Source organism: Artemia sp. Qi Xiang Cuo, chromosome 18 (genome assembly GCF_049724085.1).
Source record: "Artemia sp. Qi Xiang Cuo chromosome 18, ASM4972408v1, whole genome shotgun sequence".
Taxonomy (NCBI): Eukaryota; Metazoa; Arthropoda; class Branchiopoda; order Anostraca; family Artemiidae; genus Artemia; species Artemia sp. Qi Xiang Cuo.
Window position 1 is genome coordinate 2,827,939 of NC_142811.1, and position 22,508 is coordinate 2,850,446.

At 34.1% G+C, this 22,508-nt stretch overlaps 1 protein-coding gene across 1 annotated transcript in view; it reads right to left on the reverse strand.

The window, feature by feature from the left end:
* Window positions 1-5,622: 5,622 nt before the first annotated feature.
* Window positions 5,623-22,508, reverse strand: part of Bmcp (uncoupling protein Bmcp mitochondrial) — a 50,320-nt gene continuing 33,434 nt past the window's right edge. Inside the window, exons 5-7 of the mRNA XM_089104682.1 lie at window positions 17,898-18,022; window positions 12,141-12,285; window positions 5,623-8,029 (exon numbers count right to left, since the gene is read on the reverse strand). Coding sequence (XP_088960808.1) covers window positions 7,910-8,029; window positions 12,141-12,285; window positions 17,898-18,022 — 390 coding nt within the window. The 3' untranslated portion in view covers window positions 5,623-7,909. The remainder of the gene's footprint in view (window positions 8,030-12,140; window positions 12,286-17,897; window positions 18,023-22,508) is intronic.

Consider the following 22,508-nt stretch of genomic DNA (forward strand, 5'->3'; position numbering starts at 1 on the left):
TTCGATCATAAATAGAGCAGTCAAACAGGGTTACAATATTTATTTGTCAACCAACTTATTATTTACAACCTAATACATATTCGCTAAAAAAAAATAAGCTCAATAATACATTAAATCATCCAGAAAAAACTTACTGAAAATGAAATATTTCTCAAGATTGATAGAATACAATCAGCAAAATCAAGAAATAAAATAGATACAGGGATGGCCATATCTTAATGAATGTGAAAAAACACATACAATTTTTTTCCAGTGTCTGAGGAAGTATGGCTCATACTGTAGTTAATACTTTTTTCAATTACAGTTTTCTAGATAAGACATTAACGGTGTTAGCATACGTCTACATAATATTTCTAATGGGATATTTGCCCTCGTAACACCAATTTACAAGACCCCAAATAAGTACGCCTTCAATAGTGTAAATAAACAGTAGATATTCCTGGGGGTGTGGGAAGGGGGGCTTCCCAAATCTTTTATTTAAATTGGCACTACTAGTTTCCAATTCAAAATAAATCGACATTATAAAACAAACAAAATTACAAAATGCATCATTATGATGGAATATTCCTAGCTTCAATTATGAAGTCAACAAAATGTACAAAAATTTCCGGATTTTGAAGCAAATGACTGTTTCAAGTTTTGTTTGAGAAGCATTTGAGAGAACTGGGTAAGACATAAAATATACATATTTCCTAAACAAGAACAATACGAAATTCAGAGAAGGGTACAAAATTCCCAAAAAGTAGTCCAGAAAGGAAGAATGGTTGAAGAAAGGGGTTTTCTACTACCCGCAAACTCTCTTGCACGAATATTATTTCACTCTTAGGAGCTATTGTAGTAAATAAGTTGCACATATTCATCTTGGTTCTGCAAAGGTACGCCATCTGAGTGAGGATAAACAGTTCCGAAGTCCAGAATCTCACAGAACAAAAAACGGACCAGACCAGAAAGTGCAGATTTACAAGAGAATTGGATTTGTCTGCTTTCCTATAGACTTTTTGCCCTTCCTTCCTTCCTCCTTTTGCCCTTAAATAGGCATTGCTGGGCATTGCAGATTTGTCTGCAGTATAGACTTTTTGCCCTTCCTTCCTTCCTCCTTTTGCCCTTAAATAGGCATTGCTGGGCTAAGTTAAGCTAAATATAACGATATTTAAACAAAAGGTAAAACAGTAATTGCATACCCCTTTCAAAATTATACAGATCCCAAAGGTTAAACAGAGCCACTTTCAAGGAACTTGGTTGGATATTTCAGCAAAAGACAAGATCACTGACACAGCGAGCAGAAAACTCCAAATAGGATGGTAGCCCCTAGAAAGAGCTAGAGTTGGTTAACAGCATAATTTGAGTATTTTCTTAGAGAGAGCTTAGTCTGTCTAACCTTCACCTAGTTTTATCAATGGATATACTATAATAAATAGTAAAAACAGAGATAGCTCCTCCTTTTAAGCCCCAAACACCATTTAATTTCTCATATTCTTAAAATTATTATGAATCTATACAAAATTTGAATTACAGAATGTCTAGAAACGGTGATAATGTTGGGTCATAACTACGAATTTCAACACCCATGTTAAGAAGAAGAAGAAGAGACAAGGAGTGAAGCAGCAGAAAAAAATTGCAGAATCAATTAGCTAAGATGCACTTTCAACTTGAAACAGGTCATAGATTTCTTCTCTCTTAACCCTGATTATATCTCGAGACATGCATTAATGCAGAGATTCTTAACCCTATGACAACTCCAAACCAGGCAACATACGAATTCACTTCGGAGAGGGCCAATAAAATAAAAAAAAAAAAAAAAAAAAAAAAAAAAAGCTTATGAATTATAAGTAAAATTTGTGAAAAGCTGAGGGGGAACAGACCCGAATCTTCCTCCTTTTATAGAATTCCAATAGACTCTCCTATCATGGCTCCATAGTCCCAAAAATTCAACGTCAAAATTATCATTATTTGACCGTCCGACTTCTAAATAGTCCAGGTCAAAATAAAAAAGCGTATCAAAGGAGACTTTTCAAAGGAGTTGGACAATATGCCTTCAATTAAGTCTATAGTAAGTAAATCGTATATATTCAGGCATTTTTGCGAGGTTTTTTTTACATTTTTTGAAAAGAATTTTAAAATTACAGAATATAGTTGGATAACATGGCTTGAATTTGATATATAGCGCCTAATATAGTACAAGATACTCTTATAGCCGGAGCTGCGGTTCTCCAACTGGAGTACTGCAACATGGCCAAACAAAGCCATATACAGAAGAATTGGTTAAAGCAAATCTACCCCTTTTATTTAAAAATACTACCATTCTTGGGTATGTGACAAGCTTATATGAAGTAATTTCTGTCTTCACGTTATCATAGGATATTAATTAGTAACTTTTATTGAAAGGACCCTCGAGCAAGGGCATGTTTTTAAGGACAAAACAGTTGGTTAACAATGATAGTTCACTTTAATATCTACTGTTCTACATTTAGAGAAAGGGCACTTTTTGGGTCTAAATAGGGGGTGAGGCTAAACCAAAGTTGAAATCCAGGATGCCATGTGGATTTTACTTCGGGGGACAATATTCTTCCCCTAGTTCTCAAGGAACAGAAAGGAAAACGTGGAAATGGGCGTTTTAGTCAAACCTGGGACAATTTCAGACTGTAGGATATACCATAGTGTGCACGACATCCAAAACCCATAATAGTTCTAAACGATAATGCATGAGCCCCCCTCCCTAGCAAGGTTTACTCTTTCTGAAAATAAAGTTCCTGGTTAGAGTTTCTAGGGTAAGGTAGTCAAGAGAGTGACCAGGGCAATCAAATGTTAAAGATACAGACACGTGTGCGAATATTAACTTGGGGTGGGAGGGAGTTAGGATCATTCACTTATATTCGCTATATAATATACAGGTCAATAAGTATAACTAATACTTCCACGCAGTTAAAGGTATTTCCAACGCATCTAGGGGGCTAAATATATAGCCCACTACGCATTAGTGGGCTATCCCAGAAAGCTGGCTAGCCCACAGTCCCCTCTTACTCACCCCTTGGTTAGGCCTATTGGCATGAAGTACAGGAGAACTGAGATGATGCAAGCCAACACCCATTCTTCTAGTCTAAGACAACACAATGAAAAAATAAAATATATCTAAATCAACATAAATATATAATTCATACAGCAACAATGGACATCACAGAATCATTCCGGAACCCAAATTAACAGAAAGCTGGCACCGGTTTTCTTGTAAAAAGCTAAATAGTAGATAAGCTGAATGGCAATAAAACTCACATTGCACATCAAAAGCATTCCTAAAACTACTAACAGCTCGCTGCAGGCTGAAAGAGATGCGTACGCTCCCCCTCCACCCTGATACATTCAAAAATTGACTCTTCCCCCCATAAAGTTACATTTTAATTAAGTATTTCTTTGTGACTTCTTTCTACCCAAATTGAGGACGACCTAATTTTCGTCTGGTCCACCTTTGGCAATCTACCATCGTTCATGCGTAAAACTTGGCCTACCCATCTTAACCTTTATTCCATTATAGCCCTAAAAAGCCGGATCAATCCCTTTTTCGACAGAGGCTTATGATTACTGGGATCTAGAATTTGAAGAACAAAATCTTATACTTTTAACTAAATATTCTACGTAAAATTCTAGATGAGGGGCTTTTTGATATCCTGGAAAAGACATTTATTTAGGTGATTAGAACTTTAATGAATATTCCTAGAGCTTAAAGTATGCCTGGGGAAGGTCTTCTTTGAAAGTATTTACCTCGACCCTTTCCCCCTCTAAAGGGCAATGACCTTTAATAAGCTTGCACCAACTTTGCGCTACAAAAATGAAAATTCCAGAAACAGATCAACAGTCCCAGGGAAAGTGTTTAGGGCCTTACTACAGTGCTAAATCCTGATTTATAAGGTTTTAAAGAATTTGGAAAATAGTGTTCAATACAGCTTTTTTGTAATTAATTATAATTTGCTATTAAGTAAGCGCAGTAATTATTCTCTACTGAATGCCGTTTGGACACCAAAGTAAATTTTACGCGAGTAATTTCGAAATTGTAAGAAATTTTCAAGTGTAGTGGTCTAGCTTTCCCTCTGTATGCCCCTATGTCGTTCCTATTGTACCAAAAATAACAGTGGAAATAAAAACAAAATATATAAGTTAATCAGCTTATAGATTTGAAACAAATCCTAAACTGCCATAAAATCCTTGTCGAATCATTTATAGTGTTCTCTAAGCCTAGCGTGAAACAATAGTCGACCCACAAGAAAATTAAGGAAAAACACAATTCTTTACAAAACTAAGACAGATAGGAAAGACGATGTCTTCAATGCAATTTTTTTAAGCTTTAGAAATACGGAAGGAGTAGAGATAAGAGCTGTAAAACACGACCGCGGCAATGAAGGCTCTAAATTCATTCCTGAAGGTTTCAATCTCTCAATGCCATGATTTTTCAAGACAGCAAAAAGACCCTCATCTAGATTGTTACCAATGCTCTATCCTATCTTGCCCATTTATTCAATAACATAAATCAAATCAAAAAAGTTCATTCCTCTTTTCTTCTTGCACTGAAGCAAGAACAAAAGAAGCAACGTTACACGCATTGTTACGCAACGTTACAAGTTACAACGTTTCCTGATTATCTCAGAATATGAAAATAAATGTGTATTCATACAGATTGGAGAGATATAATGAAACAGTTTGAAAAACTAGGCAAAGAAACCTACTACTACTACTAACAACACACCACAGCACCAAGTCACCTGAGGCCAATACAGTTACGCACGCTCCTCCTCCATCCCAATCTATTCAAAGCCTCCTTCTTTACACCCTCCCAGGAAGTTTTATTCCCCTAAAATCTTTCTTTACGACATCATCCCACCTCAACCACGGACGACTTGCTTTCTGTTTAGCGCGAGACGGTTGGTCGAAAAGGACAATCTTCGGCAATCTGTAATCCTTCATCCGCAGAACGTGCCCTAGCCTTCTCAACCTATGTCGTTTATCATTTCCTGGAGGAACGCCACTCCTCAAGTGGGAATCCACTCCTCAAAGAAACCAATCCAGCTTATCTACTTTATACAAAACTTTACGTCCATAAATACACTAATTCAAGGAGAATGAACACCACAGTCATCAGTATCAAATTAACACCGGGTCTTTTTGCAGCTAATACATCAAAATGCAAAACTGACCTGTCTTACTTGCTTAAAACCGTAACAGCAAATTACTTTTCCTCGGGCCCGTACGCAGAAATTTTTTCGGAGAAGGAGAGGGGGGGGGGGGTATAATAAAAAAAATTGATAACTTGAATTGAAGTGCCCAAATATTCCAGAAAAATTAAAGATTCCAAGTAGGAGGGCTCCTCCCTTCCCTGCGTACGTCCCTGCTCCTCCTTCACCTTCTTTATAAATTCCTAAATACAATATGAAACACGCTTCTTATTAGGCGAGAATATTTGAATTTCTAAAACAATAGCTTTAAATAATAATAGAAAAAAATTTTTTTATTTATTTATATATATATATATATATATATATATATATATATATATATATATATATATATATATATATATATATATATATATATATTAAGGTACTTGAAATAGAGTTGTTTTCTAACCGGGACAATTTATGTTATGTAATTTTTACTACAAATTCAACAGTTGTGTTGACATCTTTATGTCTGGTTATTAGACAATGGTGTATCAATTCCAATGAGGCTTCTCAATCAAATAAAATAAAATTTGGATGTAGGTAAATAAAATTGCTTCAGGTGATATATAGAGCCTATGGAACATCGTTCCTGAAATTAGGCATACTAAACTTAGATTTAAGGAGGGTTTAAGGATACGTCAATTGACTAACGTTAACATAAGCTAACTTTACATCTCTATGTCTGTTTCTTAAATAATGACATACCAATTCAAATGAGGCACGGAAATACCTCAATCAGTACGGAAAACAAAACTTTTTTTTCTAATTTAGCACTCAAAAAGAAAAAGTTAATCTTTAAATATTCGAAAACTATAATTAATTTAGATATTTTCTAGCTAGAAATTGTAACAAAATAAATTGATCGAAGAAGAAATTAGTAAGAAATTAGGGATAAAACGGACAGAAAAAATATGACAAATTAAGAATAAAAGAAAAATTAAGAACGATAAACGAATTTATCATTAAAAAAATTCATTTTTCAATGCTGCAATTTATCTTGAAACAAATTAAGAATATACCTTTTTCATTACTTTTGTGTAACTGCATTTCAGAACTTAGGAGCAACCTAAATTCCCCCCTCCCCCAATAAAAAAGGTGTCAACCCTAAGAAATATCTAGGATAAAGAAGCATTCATACAGCAACAGGGTTCACTATGTAAATACTTCCTAGAAAATGTCAGATACTGGAATACACAGACGCCACGTTTCGTTTCTTTACCAAGTTAGTAACAATGAAACTCTGAGATACATAGTATATGCGTACGTTAATACGGCAAGAAAAGATCAATTGCAGAAATTCAAACGTTATGTCACGTGATATAAATTTTATATAACAAAAAACGAACCATCAACAAATTAATTATACTGACATATCTACATCTGGTTATACATAATGGTATCTCCAAACGCAGTGGGGCTTAAAAAAAAAAAAAAAAAAAAAAAAAAAAAAAAGTAATTTTCCGTCAGTAAATAAATCGAAAAGACAAGCCGATATGAGAAATGAGAAAAACAAGGATTTGCCGAATATATATTTTGCCAAAATTTTGCTTCATACCTTTAAAGTGACTGCTAGACAGACTTTGAAGATAGTAAGTCTACTAGAGCATTGAATAGAAATTGGCTCAATCTAGGTTAATTCAGCAATTGGCTGAATTAACCATTGGCCAATTTGCTTGATTAACAACTGGCTCAACTAACTTAATTCACTCAATTAGCATATATAAAACAAACATGAGCATTGACAACTTTTCAGAACCTCAGAACCTCAGAACCTCTAATTCGTCAGGAAGCAGCAAGGGGAAAACATAATAGCAGAAATTGGAAAGAGTAAAGTAAAAACATCCTACTAGCAGTATCAAAGGATTTGAGTTAATAAGGGTGTTATCCGGTTAATCTGTCCTATTATCGACGTAAGACCTGACATTATTTTAAATCTTTTGTTCAGCTTGACGGGGGTGCAAAGAAGTGCAAAATCGTTTCAATCTTTCCGTTGATGTTTCCGTCAATATTTCCATTGAATATAAAGTTTTATTTTATTCATGCTATTCGAACAGTCTAACCAGCTGAACGTAAGAATTCCGCTGAACTCCACTCTGTAGACGCTGGGTTTCAGTGGACTCTTAAGAAGAAGAAAACATATTTTAACTTTTGTTCAGCTTGAAGGGGGTGCAAAGGAGTGCAAAATCGTGTCATGAGATTTAAGAGGGCGTGGGAATGGACCTTGATATTTTGTAGCAATAATCTCAAAACCTATCTTTCTTACGTCAAAGGTAGTGTGAGGGAGACACTTTCAACTAAACTACTTCCAATTTGAATTAACGAATATCATTGTAGATGGGAGGTACCGGGAAAGCAGGGAGGTACCGGGAAAGAAAAGTTTCAAGTGCTCAACGAATTATCTCAAGCATTGCTGCCAGATTGGCTAATTTCAAGCCACTTGTCTAGTCTAATCCTAGTTTGGTTCCATTTTTTTGGGTGGGGGGGGGGGGGGGTCGGGGAAGCTGGGCACAATTTTTAAACAGGATACAATTTTTTTCAACTAAGCAGATTTTTGACAAATTTGGTATATTATAAATATACATAAATATAAATTGAAATTTTATCAGATGAATTGGCAGAAACTAGCCTAATCTGGCAACAATCATCTGAACAAGAATATAAATAGCAACTAATTTCACTACAGCACGAGAGATAACGAAGAGTTAGCTACTCTTCTTCAGGTGTTCGTAGGTTACGAAAAAAATTAAATTCCAGGGTCCCATCCTCAAAAAAGTAGGAACAAAACCTTTGTATAAAGCTCGACATCCTTCAGTTTTCACAGTCTGAAACATAATAAAATAAATTTAGTAGCTATTCTAAACATAATAAAAACGCAATTAAAGATTGAAGATTAAAGTTTGTTTAAAAGTAAAGAGAGAAATAAATATAGTTCAAACATTGAAAAGGTTAGAAAATACGAAGATTATTTACTTAAAAAAGATCAAGAAGGGTGTAAAGAATAAAAAAGGATATAAACTAATTTAAGAACCCTTTTAAGCAAAATAAAACTACAATTTAAGAAATTTGTCAAAATAATATTATTCATTGAAGCAAAAAGGCAAATGAAGTTAAAACACTAGAGAGATAAAAAAACAAAAATAATTCAAGAAATTAAAACATTCAAAGAAAAATAATTTTTTAAAGGAAATCAGGAAGGAGAACAAGGAAGAAAAAAAAAGAAATTAGTAGCCCTTCTGAATCTTTTTTTTTTAAACAGCAAATCGAACAAATTAAAAAATCGAAAATTTACAATCTGATAAAAAAAAAATCAAAATCAAAAGAAAATTGTTTATCTAGAAGAAATCAAGAAGGAAATACAAGAAAATTCGTAGTCTTTCCAAACAAAACGAAAAACAATTTCTCCTCTTCAATTACTGAAATTAAGAAACAAGGGAATCTATGAATTACTAAAAATCCTTTTGTCTCAGAAGATTTGGTAATTAAGACAGAAGGGAGCATTAGAGGGGAGAGGGGGACTAAAGGCTTCTAGAGCAAGAGAATATCAAACAACTTTCAAAATTAATTGATATGTTATGCACGACTGCAATTAAAAAGGCGAAAAAAGAGGCATTGACAAAAGTTCTTTTCGGATTCTTTTAGTTTTCATCATCTAAGAATACAATGAAGAAATAGAGTAATCATTCCAAAAATAATATATAAGACTTTACATCTTTTTTTCTAGTTAGGGAAATCATAAGTAATAATGAATTTTAAAGGCTATTGTGATGCCTTTCACCTGAAAGCATTTGTTTATTAAGAAAGAAGGAGGGATTAGAAAAAAAAATAAACATGAAAAAAGAAAAAAAAACAAACAGATAAAGTAGCATCAAAATTGGGTTAATAGATTTTACACAATTTAATATTTAAATAAAAAAGAAAAAACGAGAAGAGAATAAAAAAGAAGTTCCTTCCATTCAACCCTTCTAGTTTTAGTCATTCCTTGTAGCCCTCCTAGTCCTTATTCGATAAAATAAAAAAAAAAAACAAGTTTTTTTAACTGAAAGTAAGGAACGACGTTAAAACTTAAAACGAACAGAAATTATTCCGTATATGAAAGGGGCTGTCCCCTCCTCAACGCCTCGCTCTTTACGCCAAAGTTTTTTATTGTTTTACAAAAATAAGAGTTGTGAGAAAGTCAAACTGTAAGCGACTTGGAGCAATAGTAACCGAACTCTAAAAAAAGGAATTTTTATGACAAGAGATACACCAAAAGAATTTGGTTTTTATGCTGATTCCAAATATATAAAGTTCATTAAGTTTAATATTACCAATCAAAAGCTAGCAGCCTGACAAAATTTGCCGTGATTTTTGAAAACCGGGGGAAATGTCCCTGAAAAGTCAATCGATATTAACGAAAATCATACAACCAGGCTCAACATACAGAGAGCCATACCGTAAACGTTTCAAGCTCCTATTTTCAAAATGTGGAATCCTATGTTTCTTGGCAGAAGGCTTATCACGGATGCGTTTTTTTTTTTTTTTTTTTTTTTTTTGTTTTTTTTTTTTTTGTCCTTTCCAGGAGGGATCGTGTCAAACCAAAGGTCCTAGAAGATTGGGAGATAGCTCATTTTAAGGAAAATCAAAATTCTAGAGTTTTTTTAAGTGACCAAAAAGATTGAAGGAAACCTAGCCCCCCTTCTATACCAATTCCCCCCCCCCCTCAAAGACATCCGATCAAAATTTTAAGATATCTATTTAATTCCAGCATAGTCGAAGGTTCCAATAACTATGCTTTTTGTGATGATATGATCCTCTATAGTCCCTGGAGAAAGAGCCGCAAATTACGCAATTTGCCCATATTGTTCACATGTACCATTTGCTAACTGAAGATGTACAGAAATTTTCAGGGTAATTTTCTGCGGGGAGGAGGGTATTTTCCACGGGAGAATTTTACAAGGGGAGGAAAGTTTCCAGGTGGATTTACCAAAAGAAATATCACACGGGGGAGGGGCGGGAGTTTCCTGGTGAGACTTGAAAAACAGTAAGAAATTAAATTTAAAAAAAAAACAATTTTTTTCAACTAAAAGAAAGGAGTAGTATTAAAAACTAAAACAAACAGATATTATCATGTATATTCGGGGAGCTGCCACGTCATCAACCTTCGCTCTTTACGTTAAAGAATAAGAAGTTAAAATTCGAACTAAGATTCCGATACCGATTTTAAGACTCGGAAAATGATTTTTGGCAAATGTTTCAGAAGTTTGAAAATTTCAGGTATTACCTTTAGCCGTAACAGCGACGATATCTGTGTTTTCAAGCTAAAATTTTTGATTTGAAAATAAGCCCTAAATACAGTTTTTGCTTAGGTGGGTCTAGGAAATTTTCTTTTTCTTTACGACCTCTCTACACGGAATGTTAAAATGAATAAAACAACCTTGACGTAGAAAGACTTAAAAGGATACATCTGGACATGTTTATCGTTATTTTATTTTAATTTTTTTCTTATACAGGCTCCAAGGCTCCACCACAAGTGATATGCCGCCAGTCCTGGTTAATACGTCACTTTTTATTTTTAACACTTTTATTCTTGACATCTTTTGACATTTTTATTCTTGAACGCCTCAAGGTAAGGATTTTTCGATATTACCTCTACTGGGAGGCAATTCCATGTGGGGACAGATCATCGGGCGAAACTCGTTTTCAAATATTCCTCACGGGGTTTACCATACACAAGGTAGCCAACGTCACCTTTTCATCTTCACCTTTTAATGTATATGTGATATACATTTATATTATACAAAGCCCAAAAGCAAACACGAACATCCCTCATTCTAGAGGTTACATACAGTAGTTGTAACTGTATGTAACCTCATACAGAGGTTACATTGTAGAGGTCATTAAATTGTCTGCGCAAAGATACAATATAGGAATGGAGCTCCCTATGATGGTCTAGATTTGACAGCATAATCAAGTAAAATAATATCAACACAGAGGCGATTAGTGTCCTAAAACACAACAGTAAAAGCTAAAAAAAACAGTTTCTTGATAACCGACTGAGAATAGGGAAGGTGATGACGAAAAATACAATATACAAAACGATAAGAAGGACAGACAAAGAAGAGAAGAAAGCGATTTCTTGATAACCAATTGACAATATGGATAGGCGAGAATGAAAAAATATATTGCAGAAAAAGAAGAAAAGAAAAGAGAAGAAGAAAAATGACTTCTTGATAACTGACTGAGAATAAGGACAGGTGAGCATTCATTAATTAATTAACGCTCTTGCTCAGCAGGATCGCCACCGTAGAGGGAGCTGGTTGACAACGTTGTTAGTCTTCTCTAAGAAGCCCTGTCCTGGGCTAAGGATCGGGCCTCATTTGGGTCGATGTTGCGGTTGAAGAGGCGTTGATTTATAACATCAGCCCATCTGGTGCGCGGCCTCCCCCGAGGATGTTTCCAGACAGTCGAGGGATTGAAGTCCGATACGATCCTTGCAGGGGTAGTTGGCAGGAGGCGGAGTAAGTAGCCATACCATCTTAGAGAACGAGCTTCTATTTGGGTGGAGGGATTCGCTAACTTGAAGGTCATCAGGATCTCAAGACAGAGCACAGGTGAGCACAAAAAATAAAATATAGAAAACGATAAGAAGGAAAGATGAAAAAGAGAACAAAGGTGACTTCTTGATAACCAATTGATAATACGGATAGATGAGAATGAAAAAGTATAATGCAGAAAAAGAAGAAGAGAAAAGAGAAGAAGAAAAACGACTCCATAATAACTGACTGATAATAATGACAGGTGAGCACCAAAAATAAATAAATATAGAAAATGACAAGAAGGAAAGATGAAGAAGAGAAGAAAAGTGACTTCTTGATAACCAATGGACAATACGGATATGTGAGCATGAAAAAAAGTAAAATAGAGAAAAGAGAATAAGAAAAAGGCAAAACTCACTCTTAACAAACAGTCAATGCTTCCTTTATAGAGTACAATTCTGGTGGTGGCATTAAGTTTCAATTTCTGGTTCATCAACCGAACTCGAATCACATCTATTGGAGTTGAAGCTACTGCACCAGCAAGACTCGAGATTGCACCAGAGCTGAAAATTACCATTTACTTATTTCAGTCCAAGAATTATGGAATCATAGGCAGCGCTATTGCGCTGCCTAAGTATGAAAATTACCATTTACTTAATTACTATTTACTGAAAACTACCATTTACTTAACTACCCTTTACTGAAAATTACTGTTTACTTAATTCAGTCCAAAAATGTTGGAATCATAGGCAGCGCAACAGCGCTGCCTAAGCATGAAAATTACCATTTACTTAATTACAATTAACTGAAAATTACCATTTACTTAATTACCCTTTGTTGAAAATTACTATTTACTTAATTCAGTCCAAAAATTATGGAATCTCTCAAAATACTAGCAACATCAAAATAAAAGCCTCTTTAGCCCCCTGGACTTACTTTAGAACAATTCATATCGAAAATGGTAACTTTCTTTGGCTTTCTGATATCCCTTTAAGTATCACACAAAAATCCTTTCCCCTTTTTATACAAATTTACTTCTCGTTGTTCTTTAAAGTGTCTTGATTTTAATGAAGAATCCTTTGTTTCTTCGCCTCATACTTCGTAATTGTTAATTGGATCGTTAGTTGATGTTTATGTCTGTCTTTATGACATATTTTTGATTCGCATGCGCAGTCAGCATCTTGTAGAATATAGTTATGATGTATTTAAATTAAACTGATTTTTATTCGTCGGATTTTACGCTTGGTCGCAAAGCAGTGCAGGATTTTTTAGTTTGGTTTTTTTCGCGTTTATAATCAGCTTGTTACCTGGCGTGGCTTGAAAATTAAATGTGAGTTTTCTTATGTACTACGAGCGTATTTTCCCTTTACTCAGGCGTTAGCCTTTAAAAACATATTTTAGGCAACTTCTCTTCGTTATCGTACTAAGCCTGGGAAACCTTCATCAGAAGTCTAATACGTTGTTCGGCAGTATTAGTGGCAACGGCACCCCTATTTTTAGCAACTTCTCTTCGTTATCGTATTAAGCGTATGTATTAAGACGTATTTATCATATAAAAACGAACTCTAATGCCCTGTTCGGTTTTATTTGTAAAAATGGCACGCTAACCCGTTTTTACCACGATAATACGGGTTGTTAAACGCTTCATGTAATATAAAGTTTTAGGGCAGTCTTGCATTTTAGTCAGTGTTGCCAGGATAAGCTGTGAAAACAAATCAGCAAAACCAACAAGTCAAATCTACCAACGCCTTTCATTCGTTAAGGTTTTAACGTTAAGAATCAGTTGATTCTGAGAGACACTTGCAAAGGAAAGCTACGTCTTCTGTAGCTGTTTGGTGCCACTTGTATTCGCCTATTTTTGCTAACTATTCCTTCCCTTTTTTGCTAATTATTCCTTCTCTTTTTTGCTAATTCTTCCTTCTCTCTTTTGTTAATTATCCAATTAAGTTCATTGACAAAATAATTGAAAATAGACGGGTTAAACATGATAGTAGGGTTATTGGGGTTTCTCAGTCTTTAGATTTAGTTGTATCAAAAAGTTTCATTTCATTACCATATGTACCTGGTTTGGGTGAGAAACATTCACGGGTTCTACGTAAATTTGGTATTGATACATATTTCCAATCGTTGAGGCCAATGGGTAGTTTTTTTTAGTTCTGGTAAGGATTTAACTCGGGGAAATTTAGTAAGTGGGGTGTATAAAATTCCGTGTTCTTGTGGGAAGTTCTATATTGGTAGGACTCACCAACAATTTGTTGAAAGGTTTATTGAACACCGAAACTCAATAGAAAAAACCCTACAATTAAGCAAGCCTTCAGAAACTTTCGTTTCAGCTTTAGAAGAGCATATTTGGTTTCAACCAGATCATTTTGTAAAATTTGATGAAGCCTTAGCTATTTCAAATGATAAGAGTTACACTCAATGGGCGAGGGAAGCCATAGAAATTAAAAAACATATGTTTGCTAACCTTTCAATAAATAGGGACACAGGTAATTTAAATATTGACCCAATTTATGATAACCTTCTAAAGAGTGAATCAACAGTCAATAAGGGAGTTAAGATTTTAAATAATCACCACGGGACTATTTTACCTGCTAGACCAAAACGATTTGCTTCAGTAATAGCTAACAAAAGGATTATTTCGCAACAGAATAATTCAAGTAATTTACAGTTTTTTTTGGGGTTTTTTTTTTTTTCCTCAGTTACTCTGGTGTCCTCACTGAAGTAACTCTATAATAGCATCTTTTCCCTACGTGGATCAGTTTGCACCAATTGTACACTTTTGTTTTTTTTTTTGTTGTTGTTTTTTTGCTTTTTAGTTTTATCTTGTTTTTTTTTTTATACTGTTCTTCTTGTGTTTATTCCATGCCGAAGTCGCCTTGTTTTGATACATGCAAAATATCCGCGTGTTTTTGCATTTGTTGTTTTATTTTATCTTCCCGGGCCACAGTCTCGTTTTTTTTTTGAGATTTTTCTATTTGTTGCTTTTTTCCTAATTATTCCTTCTTTATTTTCTAATTTGCCGACTGCTACAACCAAAACTGAAGAATTGCATAAGGTGTTTCAAACAGTTCACGGTAACGTACTGTAAATAAGGAGCGGCCGGCTCATTAGTAACCAAAACTCTAATAAATATAGTCTTGATGACAATACATACATCAAAAGAATCAATTTTTGATGCTTATTCAAAATACATAAAATTCAACAAGTTTGAAGTTACCGATCAAAAGTTAAGAGCCTGAAAATATTTCCTCAATTTTCTAGAAAGTGGGGAAACACCCCCAAAACATTTAGCGATCGTAATGGAAACCACATCATCAGATTTGGTATATCAGAGAACCCTACTGTAGAGGTTTCAAGATCCTATATCTAAAAATGTGGAATTTTGTATTTTTTGCCAGAAAAAAAACATCATAAATTAAATTAAAAAAAATAGTTTTATCAACTGAAAGTAAGGAGCAACATTGGAACTTAAAACGAACAGAAATTATTATGTATATGAGGGGGGTTGCCCCCTCTTCAACACCTCGCTCTTTACGCTAAAATTTTTGAGAACTTTTAAAACAGCTTATTATTCTAATTAAACGGCCCTTGTGTGTCAGAAGTCATTCTTAATTGATTGGAACAAAAAGTCAAACTTTGGAGTAAAGAACGATGTATTGAGGAGGTTGCGACCCCCCTCATATACGTTATAATTTCTGTTTGTTTTTAAGTTTTAATGTTGCCCTTACTTCCAGTTATGGTTGTGTAAGTTTCCACTTAACCAATTTATGCAATCAGATTTCATTTTTTTTGTCATTGGTAAGTTTTTTGTTGTCCTTAACCAAATTAAGTAATCAAATTTCATTTTTGTTGTCCTAGGTAAGTTGTCCTTAACCAATTTAAATAATCAGATTTCATTTTTGTTGTCCTTGGTACGTTCGAACATGAAAAGTACCTTCCCCCACTTTTATCACCGTTATCATTGTTCAAAAAATGTTATTATTTAGGGGGCTATTCGGGACAAGCGGTGTACGCCAAAAAAGGTCCCAGTTGCAAATATCCAATGAAAAATGAAGATGGCTGAAAAGTGAAGTCAGTTTCGAAGACGAAAATCCTGAGTGGTAAAATAAAACAAACAAGACTGAATTTCTGTTGCCTTTTTTTATTACAGGCTTCACGGCTCCATCACAAATGATGATTTGCCGCTAGTCCTGGTAGTTACCTCATTTTCTAACACTGAGGTACTTGTTACACCATTCCTTGAACGCGTCAAGGGAAGGATTTTTCGGGATTACCTCTGCCGGCAATCTATTTCATGTTGCAAAAGATCGCCGCGCGAAACTCGTTTTCAGATATTCTTGGCGGGGAGTACCCTGCTCAAGGTAGTCCTGACAAGTTGTACTTCCAAGTGCAGCTCTGTTGCCTAAGGTTTTATAACTCGCTTTATTTTCCTTGGCGATGCTGGATAAGGCTGGCTGTTTGATTCTTCGAGACAAACTTGACAGCGGCAGTAAATAGGCGTTAGCTCATGGAGTAGAGCGAATCACTCAACTACGTAAATGGAGGATTTAAATTAGGATTGCTGCCAACCTGTAGTAACAAATAACTTCGTAACCTATGCGTCTAACCTTTTTTTTCTTCTTGATATTGTATTGATAGAAAAATCTAATCATTGAGCAAAGGAACGAAGAATGTAAATGCATAGTATACGTATAAAAAAACAAAGGAATTTGGATACATATAAAATACTTGCTACAGGGACAGGCCCGGAGGAAGGGAGGGGAGGGGGGCTCGCTGCCAACCTACCTTCCAGAATCCTAATTTTCTTACATTTCTAGGCACTTCTTATTCAAATTATCAAATGAATTTTTTTATTGCTCCACTCCCCGATTTTGTTTTTATTGGTCACATCCCCCCCATAAATTTATAGGTGCGTATATAACTTATTATGTCTAAAAGTTACTCAATAGTTAAAACAGAAACACACTCATCAGCAAGGGCGTAATTAGGATACTTTCTTTCGTGGTTAATGTTCAGGGTCTTTTTTTGGAGGGGGTCCAAAACTCCCTCCCATGACCATAATACCCCTTGAATGCGGCCTTGCTCATCCGGCATATAAGCAAAAAGCCTCTAAAATTCGAAACCATATTATTAAGCAGTGTGAATCTAGTGTGTTGTTAACACCGCGATTCACTATTCGGAATGGATGTCGAACGGACTAACTGCAATCACTACCATTCACTTTTGGTCATAACCCCCCCCCCCCCCACCGCTGAATATGATTTGTGCCCTACAGTGGGTGGTAGCACTCGATTCGGAAACCACTGCTTTGGGGGTTTAATGGAAATTTCCGAACAAGGAAAATTTTTCGGGTTTGACATTTTGTTCTCTAAAGGTGAGACAAATTTCAGTTCTGTTACTCATTCAAAATATGAACGCTTTATTAAATTTCGACTTATCGGTCAAAAGAAATTTACATAGGGAACATTTCTCAGGGATGCAAGAACACAATCCATAGTTTATTTCCCTTTTTTGGTATAGAAAAATAAAAGAATCTTTTATTTTTGTTGATTTAGTAAAGAGGTTTCTCTACTACCCACATACTTTAAATTTACAAATTTTCATCAAAATCTTGTTTCACTAATATTTTATTTATTGCAGAAAGATATATTTTTTTTGCTGATATCGAATATATAACATTAATTAGCTTCAGTTATCAATTAACAATTTTCTGAATGTAAAATTTTAGTAATATCAATAAACCAATCATAATATTAATTTCGTAATATTGAATTTTTAGAGGTAAGTCCAAAATTAATTAACAAAACCAGAAACATTTGGATCTATATTACTACGCAAAAAAACGAAAAACTCAGAAGAGCTATCAATCTTTGTTTTTATTTTGGACCGGAGGAATGAGAAAACCCTCAGGAAGCAAATGTTCAAAAAAAACCTTGTTTTTTATAGGTAAAACATAGTAGTGGTAAAAAAAACTACCTTAAGCAAGATATACAAGTCAACAAAAAATACTTCGAAGTATAGTATATCGTAACAGATAATAGCAGCCTTTACCCTCTGTCCCTTTGCCCTTCGAGTTCAGCAATCCCGGTTAAACAACCCCATTAGCTATTTCCTAGTGGTAACCTGGTAAGGCCTCTAAAATAAGAACAAAAATCAAAGAAGGTGTACTTACATCAAATGGTTTGTAGTGGTATCAGCCGTCAAACCCTGATTGATTAGATATCGTTTCGTACCATCGTATACAGGAAGTTCAACACCAGTTATAACTGCTGCCCTCTGGGCGGTCGGGCAAACTCCCTGGAAAAAACGCACATATATCAAACAGGGGTAAATACAACAGCAAAGTCCTCGGTACTTTCATAAAATATTGCCACGATATTGCCACAATATAACCTTTGGCCTTTACACTACATTTAAGGAAAAAAAAACATTGCCGTTATGATATTCAGTCTCCGTATATTGTTTACGGTAATTCCCTTCCTTTTTTTGTTTATGTCCTTTTTCAGTTTTCAATTTTTCCTCATGATTTGCCCTACTATTAGTCTAATTGATCCCTTCGTTTTAAAAACGTCTTCCAAATAAGAAGTTTTTCAAAGAAAAGCGAATTAATTCAAATTTAAAACGAACCAGAATTCATCATCAATGAATGAATGAAACCCAAAATGAACAGAAATTAAAATAAATAATAACATTCTACATAAAAATAACAGATAGTACTATAGACAAGTAAATGACTCCTAAGAGCAGAATTTGAAATGAACAATCAAGTCAAAATTACAACCAATAGAGACAAACAAACCATCAAACCTTCTAAAGGCCAGAGCGTGATTTGCGCTTTACTGAAAACGATTTGTATTTCGAGAAGTGTTTTTTATCAATTGGAACAAAACATGAAAACATATTTCAAGGCTGGTCAGTTTATAAATAAAAGTGGATCTAACTCCCCCCTCCCTTTCCCTAGCTTCCTCTCAAACCTTATCAACAACTTATTTATCATTATCATTTTATTGAAAACGATTATCAACTGTTTTGATTTTCAACGGTTGAAAAAAGTTTTCAACAGGGTGATTTTTATTTGTTAGATCATTAACAAAAAGAAAAAAAAAAGAAAATCACCACAATAATCAAGACTGCTGAAAAGAACTAATGACAATAGTCTGATTATTTAACATATAAACCTATTAATTCCTGGACGTCTCAGCAATTTTTGAATTTCCAAAGCTAGATGGGAAAAAATTTTAAGAATATTTTAAGTATTTAAAATTTTAAGTATTTGTTTTCAATAAAACACAAATGAGACTCTGTAATAACTTGAAGTTTAACGAAGTGTAATAAGTTAAAATTTCAGTTAATAATTTAGCTTTTTACAGCATTGACCCAACCACTAGAGGAAGATAGAATTTAATCTAGCCTAAAAATTTGTCTGTTATCCCTCAAAATTAAGGTGAAAAGATAACTGGTTGCTTGAATAATGCAACCATATATATCTTAAAAAAAAGGAAAAATCGAAATATTTAATGAAAAATACCTCCATATGTAGTAATATAATTTTTGGTAGTAGCGGGTGCCAAGAAAAAAAAGAAAAAGAGACCTGGCCTAGAACTCAACATAAAATAAACTAATAAAACATGACATCAAACAGCATAAGAAGCTGTGGCCTTTCCTTTGAATGAAAGGAAAGCCCACAAAGGAAAGGCTTTCCGCAAAGTTATCTTTGCAGATCAACAGATTGTAAATGTTTTAATTTTTACGGACGTACAGCGTTGTCAAATTGAAGTTGAAGTAAAAGCATCGTAATTTTGTAAAATGAGCTGTGGAGTAGGTCTACTTTACCGCCGGCTTCAACTCTGACTCCTGAAGCTTGGAAAATAATTGCTCCGACTGCTAACATTTTTTTTCAAAAAAGTAAGAACATCGACTCCCGCATTCCAGCTAATTTACTGCAGGGCTTAATTAGAGAAACTAATATTAATGAGAGAAATGCCGAAAAGCAATACTGTAGGCTAATTATTAGCCTACAATTAGCCTACAGTCTATAATTAGTCTATAATTAGCCTACAATAGCAATTTTGTTTAGTATTTCCTCTTTTTAGGAGTATTTAAGAGTATTTGGCTTGACTACAGCCTTTCTGCATTTCCATAATTCCGACTCCAAATGATCTTCCATTATTTTGTACTTATGACTCTATTCAGCAAATAGTTACTAAAACTCCGACAGCACAGTCCTATGTATAAGAGCCAAAAATCTAAAAGATCACGGTTGTCAGTAATGAAAAGACATAAGACGAGTCAAGGGACCGAAAATATTTTTATTCTGATGCCCTTAGTGCTTTAAGCAACGTGCATTGCAAGTATTACGCTATGTATATTCAATGAACACAGAAAACAACGAAAAATTAACGTTCACGTCAATATTTAATTGACAAATTAAATCAGACATTACAGTAAACTCTCGCCTATCAGCGGGTAGATTATCCGATTTTCGGATTATTCGCAGTCCACCGGAGAACCAAAGTATTTTGAGAAATCCAAAAGAAATTAAGAAAACAAAAAATAAGATGATAATAATATAACAATAATTACAATAACATACTATCTGATGTAAAAACATGTTTAAAGTATTTTTGTGTTGATGCTTGGTTGTTCTGTCATATTTCAGATAATGCATGGAATTCGCTAATTTGTTGTTGCAGCACCATTGTCGAATTCGTTGTGTTCCTTCCATCAATAGGATAGGCTTTATCGAGGACTTTAATGATATAGTAATCAAAGTTTCCATTCCTTAAGTCTAATAAGTTTGATTATTTCCAGGTGTAAGTTTGAGGCCAAACATCACAAGCTTGTGATATTTAAGAATTTGAGGAATCTGATAATTCTGAGGATAAATCTGATAATAGCCAAAAAAACCTTAAGAACCAAGGGCTTAATTCTCCTGTGCTTTAAATTGGTTTCCATTAAAAGGTAAGGCCTTAGAAGATTGATTGCCAAAAAAACGATGAATATTTATCAAATTATTCAAAATCAGGGTAATTACCCAAAAATTACAACAGACACAGGATCAAAGCTTGTGTTTTGCCAAAAATTACTATCAAACACTTGAGAAATTATCGTTACCAAAACGGGGCGGAATTCCCGAAGGACAATATTTATGTTTTATTTATGTTTTAAAGTTCGATAGGCAAAACCATAAAAATATATTCCGACAGAGACATGTACAAACTGGTATTTCTCTCTAAAATTTTAAAAAAAAGATGCGCTTGAAAAGGGGCGGAGTTGAAGAAAAAAAAATACATTTGTTTGCAAAAACATTTATGTTAAAAGTTAATTGCCAAATCTTTGCGATAGATGAAGTTACAATTACGCCACTGGAAAAGTTTAGTTTTGCCTTGACTTTTTAAAGAAGAAAACGATAAAATTATGCAACGGTAAAAACGGTAAAAAAAAACCAGCCGCAGTAATAAAAAAAAGGGTATGTTAAACAACAGCAGGAGAGCAAAAAACATTTTTTGGATTTAATTAGCTACTGAGAAACCGTTTTACGCAAAGGGCACATTTTTCTAGGCGATCAAATACAGAAAAAAATACCTATGATATAAAAAGAACTGGCAAACTGGTATCCAGCGAACTAAAAAAATTCGAGTATAGAAGTTAATAGTCAATTGTTTGACAATTCCGGCCAAGGCGTCAAGTGTGTGTCTTAAAATGCCATCCTACATGTAATGTTTGTCCTAAAATACAGATGCAGTCCTAAAACACCAAAGTAGATGAACTATACCAAAATACATCAATTCAGAAAAATCGTCAAAATCATGGTATTAGGCGAAGGTATGGGGATTAAGTTGAATTTCCACTATTTTGTGAAGAAGGTCCTCATTTCTTGAAATTTCATTTTTTGATCGTTAGACTGCACTGCCTTTTTATTTACAATTAAAACTAAAATGTATTAATAACGGGCAGAATTTCTTAATTAGACAGTGAAAAATAAAACATTTTTTAATTCAAAAATAATTTTACAAGTCCAAATATTTCGGTTTCAGACCCAAAAGGCTTTATCAGCGAAAAAATAGAAGCTTAAAGAGAATACAAAAAAGGAAAACACAACAATCGCTATACACTAAAAAGGAAAACGGAAGGAAAAACTCACACTTCATCCATAATTTTTGGGTTAACCCAGGGTGGTTTCTTTACCATACTGAACTGTGTTTAAATGTTTGATTACAAACTTGTATTGTAATTTTTGAATCAAACAGAATTTTATTTCCCACTGTCTTAATAAGAAATTTACCCGGTATTAAAATATTTTCGTTTTAATTATATTTTTCACTCGTGCACACCAAGAGGGACATAAATTTCTTGATATTTATATTCTACTTCCAATATTTTAAAATATTACTTTGTCAGTCTGAATATTTGCCCTAATTCGCAAGTCTAAAACGCTAAAAAAATATACCGACTACACCAAAACCACATTAATTACAGGAATTAATGTCTGTCTTTTTTTAACAGTAATGCTAAAATCTTTTTATGATATTAATGTCAAAAACACTCATGTCCAAATCTTTGCATTGGGGAAGGGCATGGGGGGGGGGGGATTGAAGTTGAATTTCTACTTTCTTGCGAAGAGGATCCTCATTTCTTGGAGTTTCGTTTTTCATTCGTGTTCAGCTAAGATTGATATAAATTTCCCTTCCTATCTTTTAACATGTTATTACGTCAATCATATTTCACAATTCGCAATTTCACAATAAATAGTTTTAGAAATTCCGTTGCACTAGACCAGTTT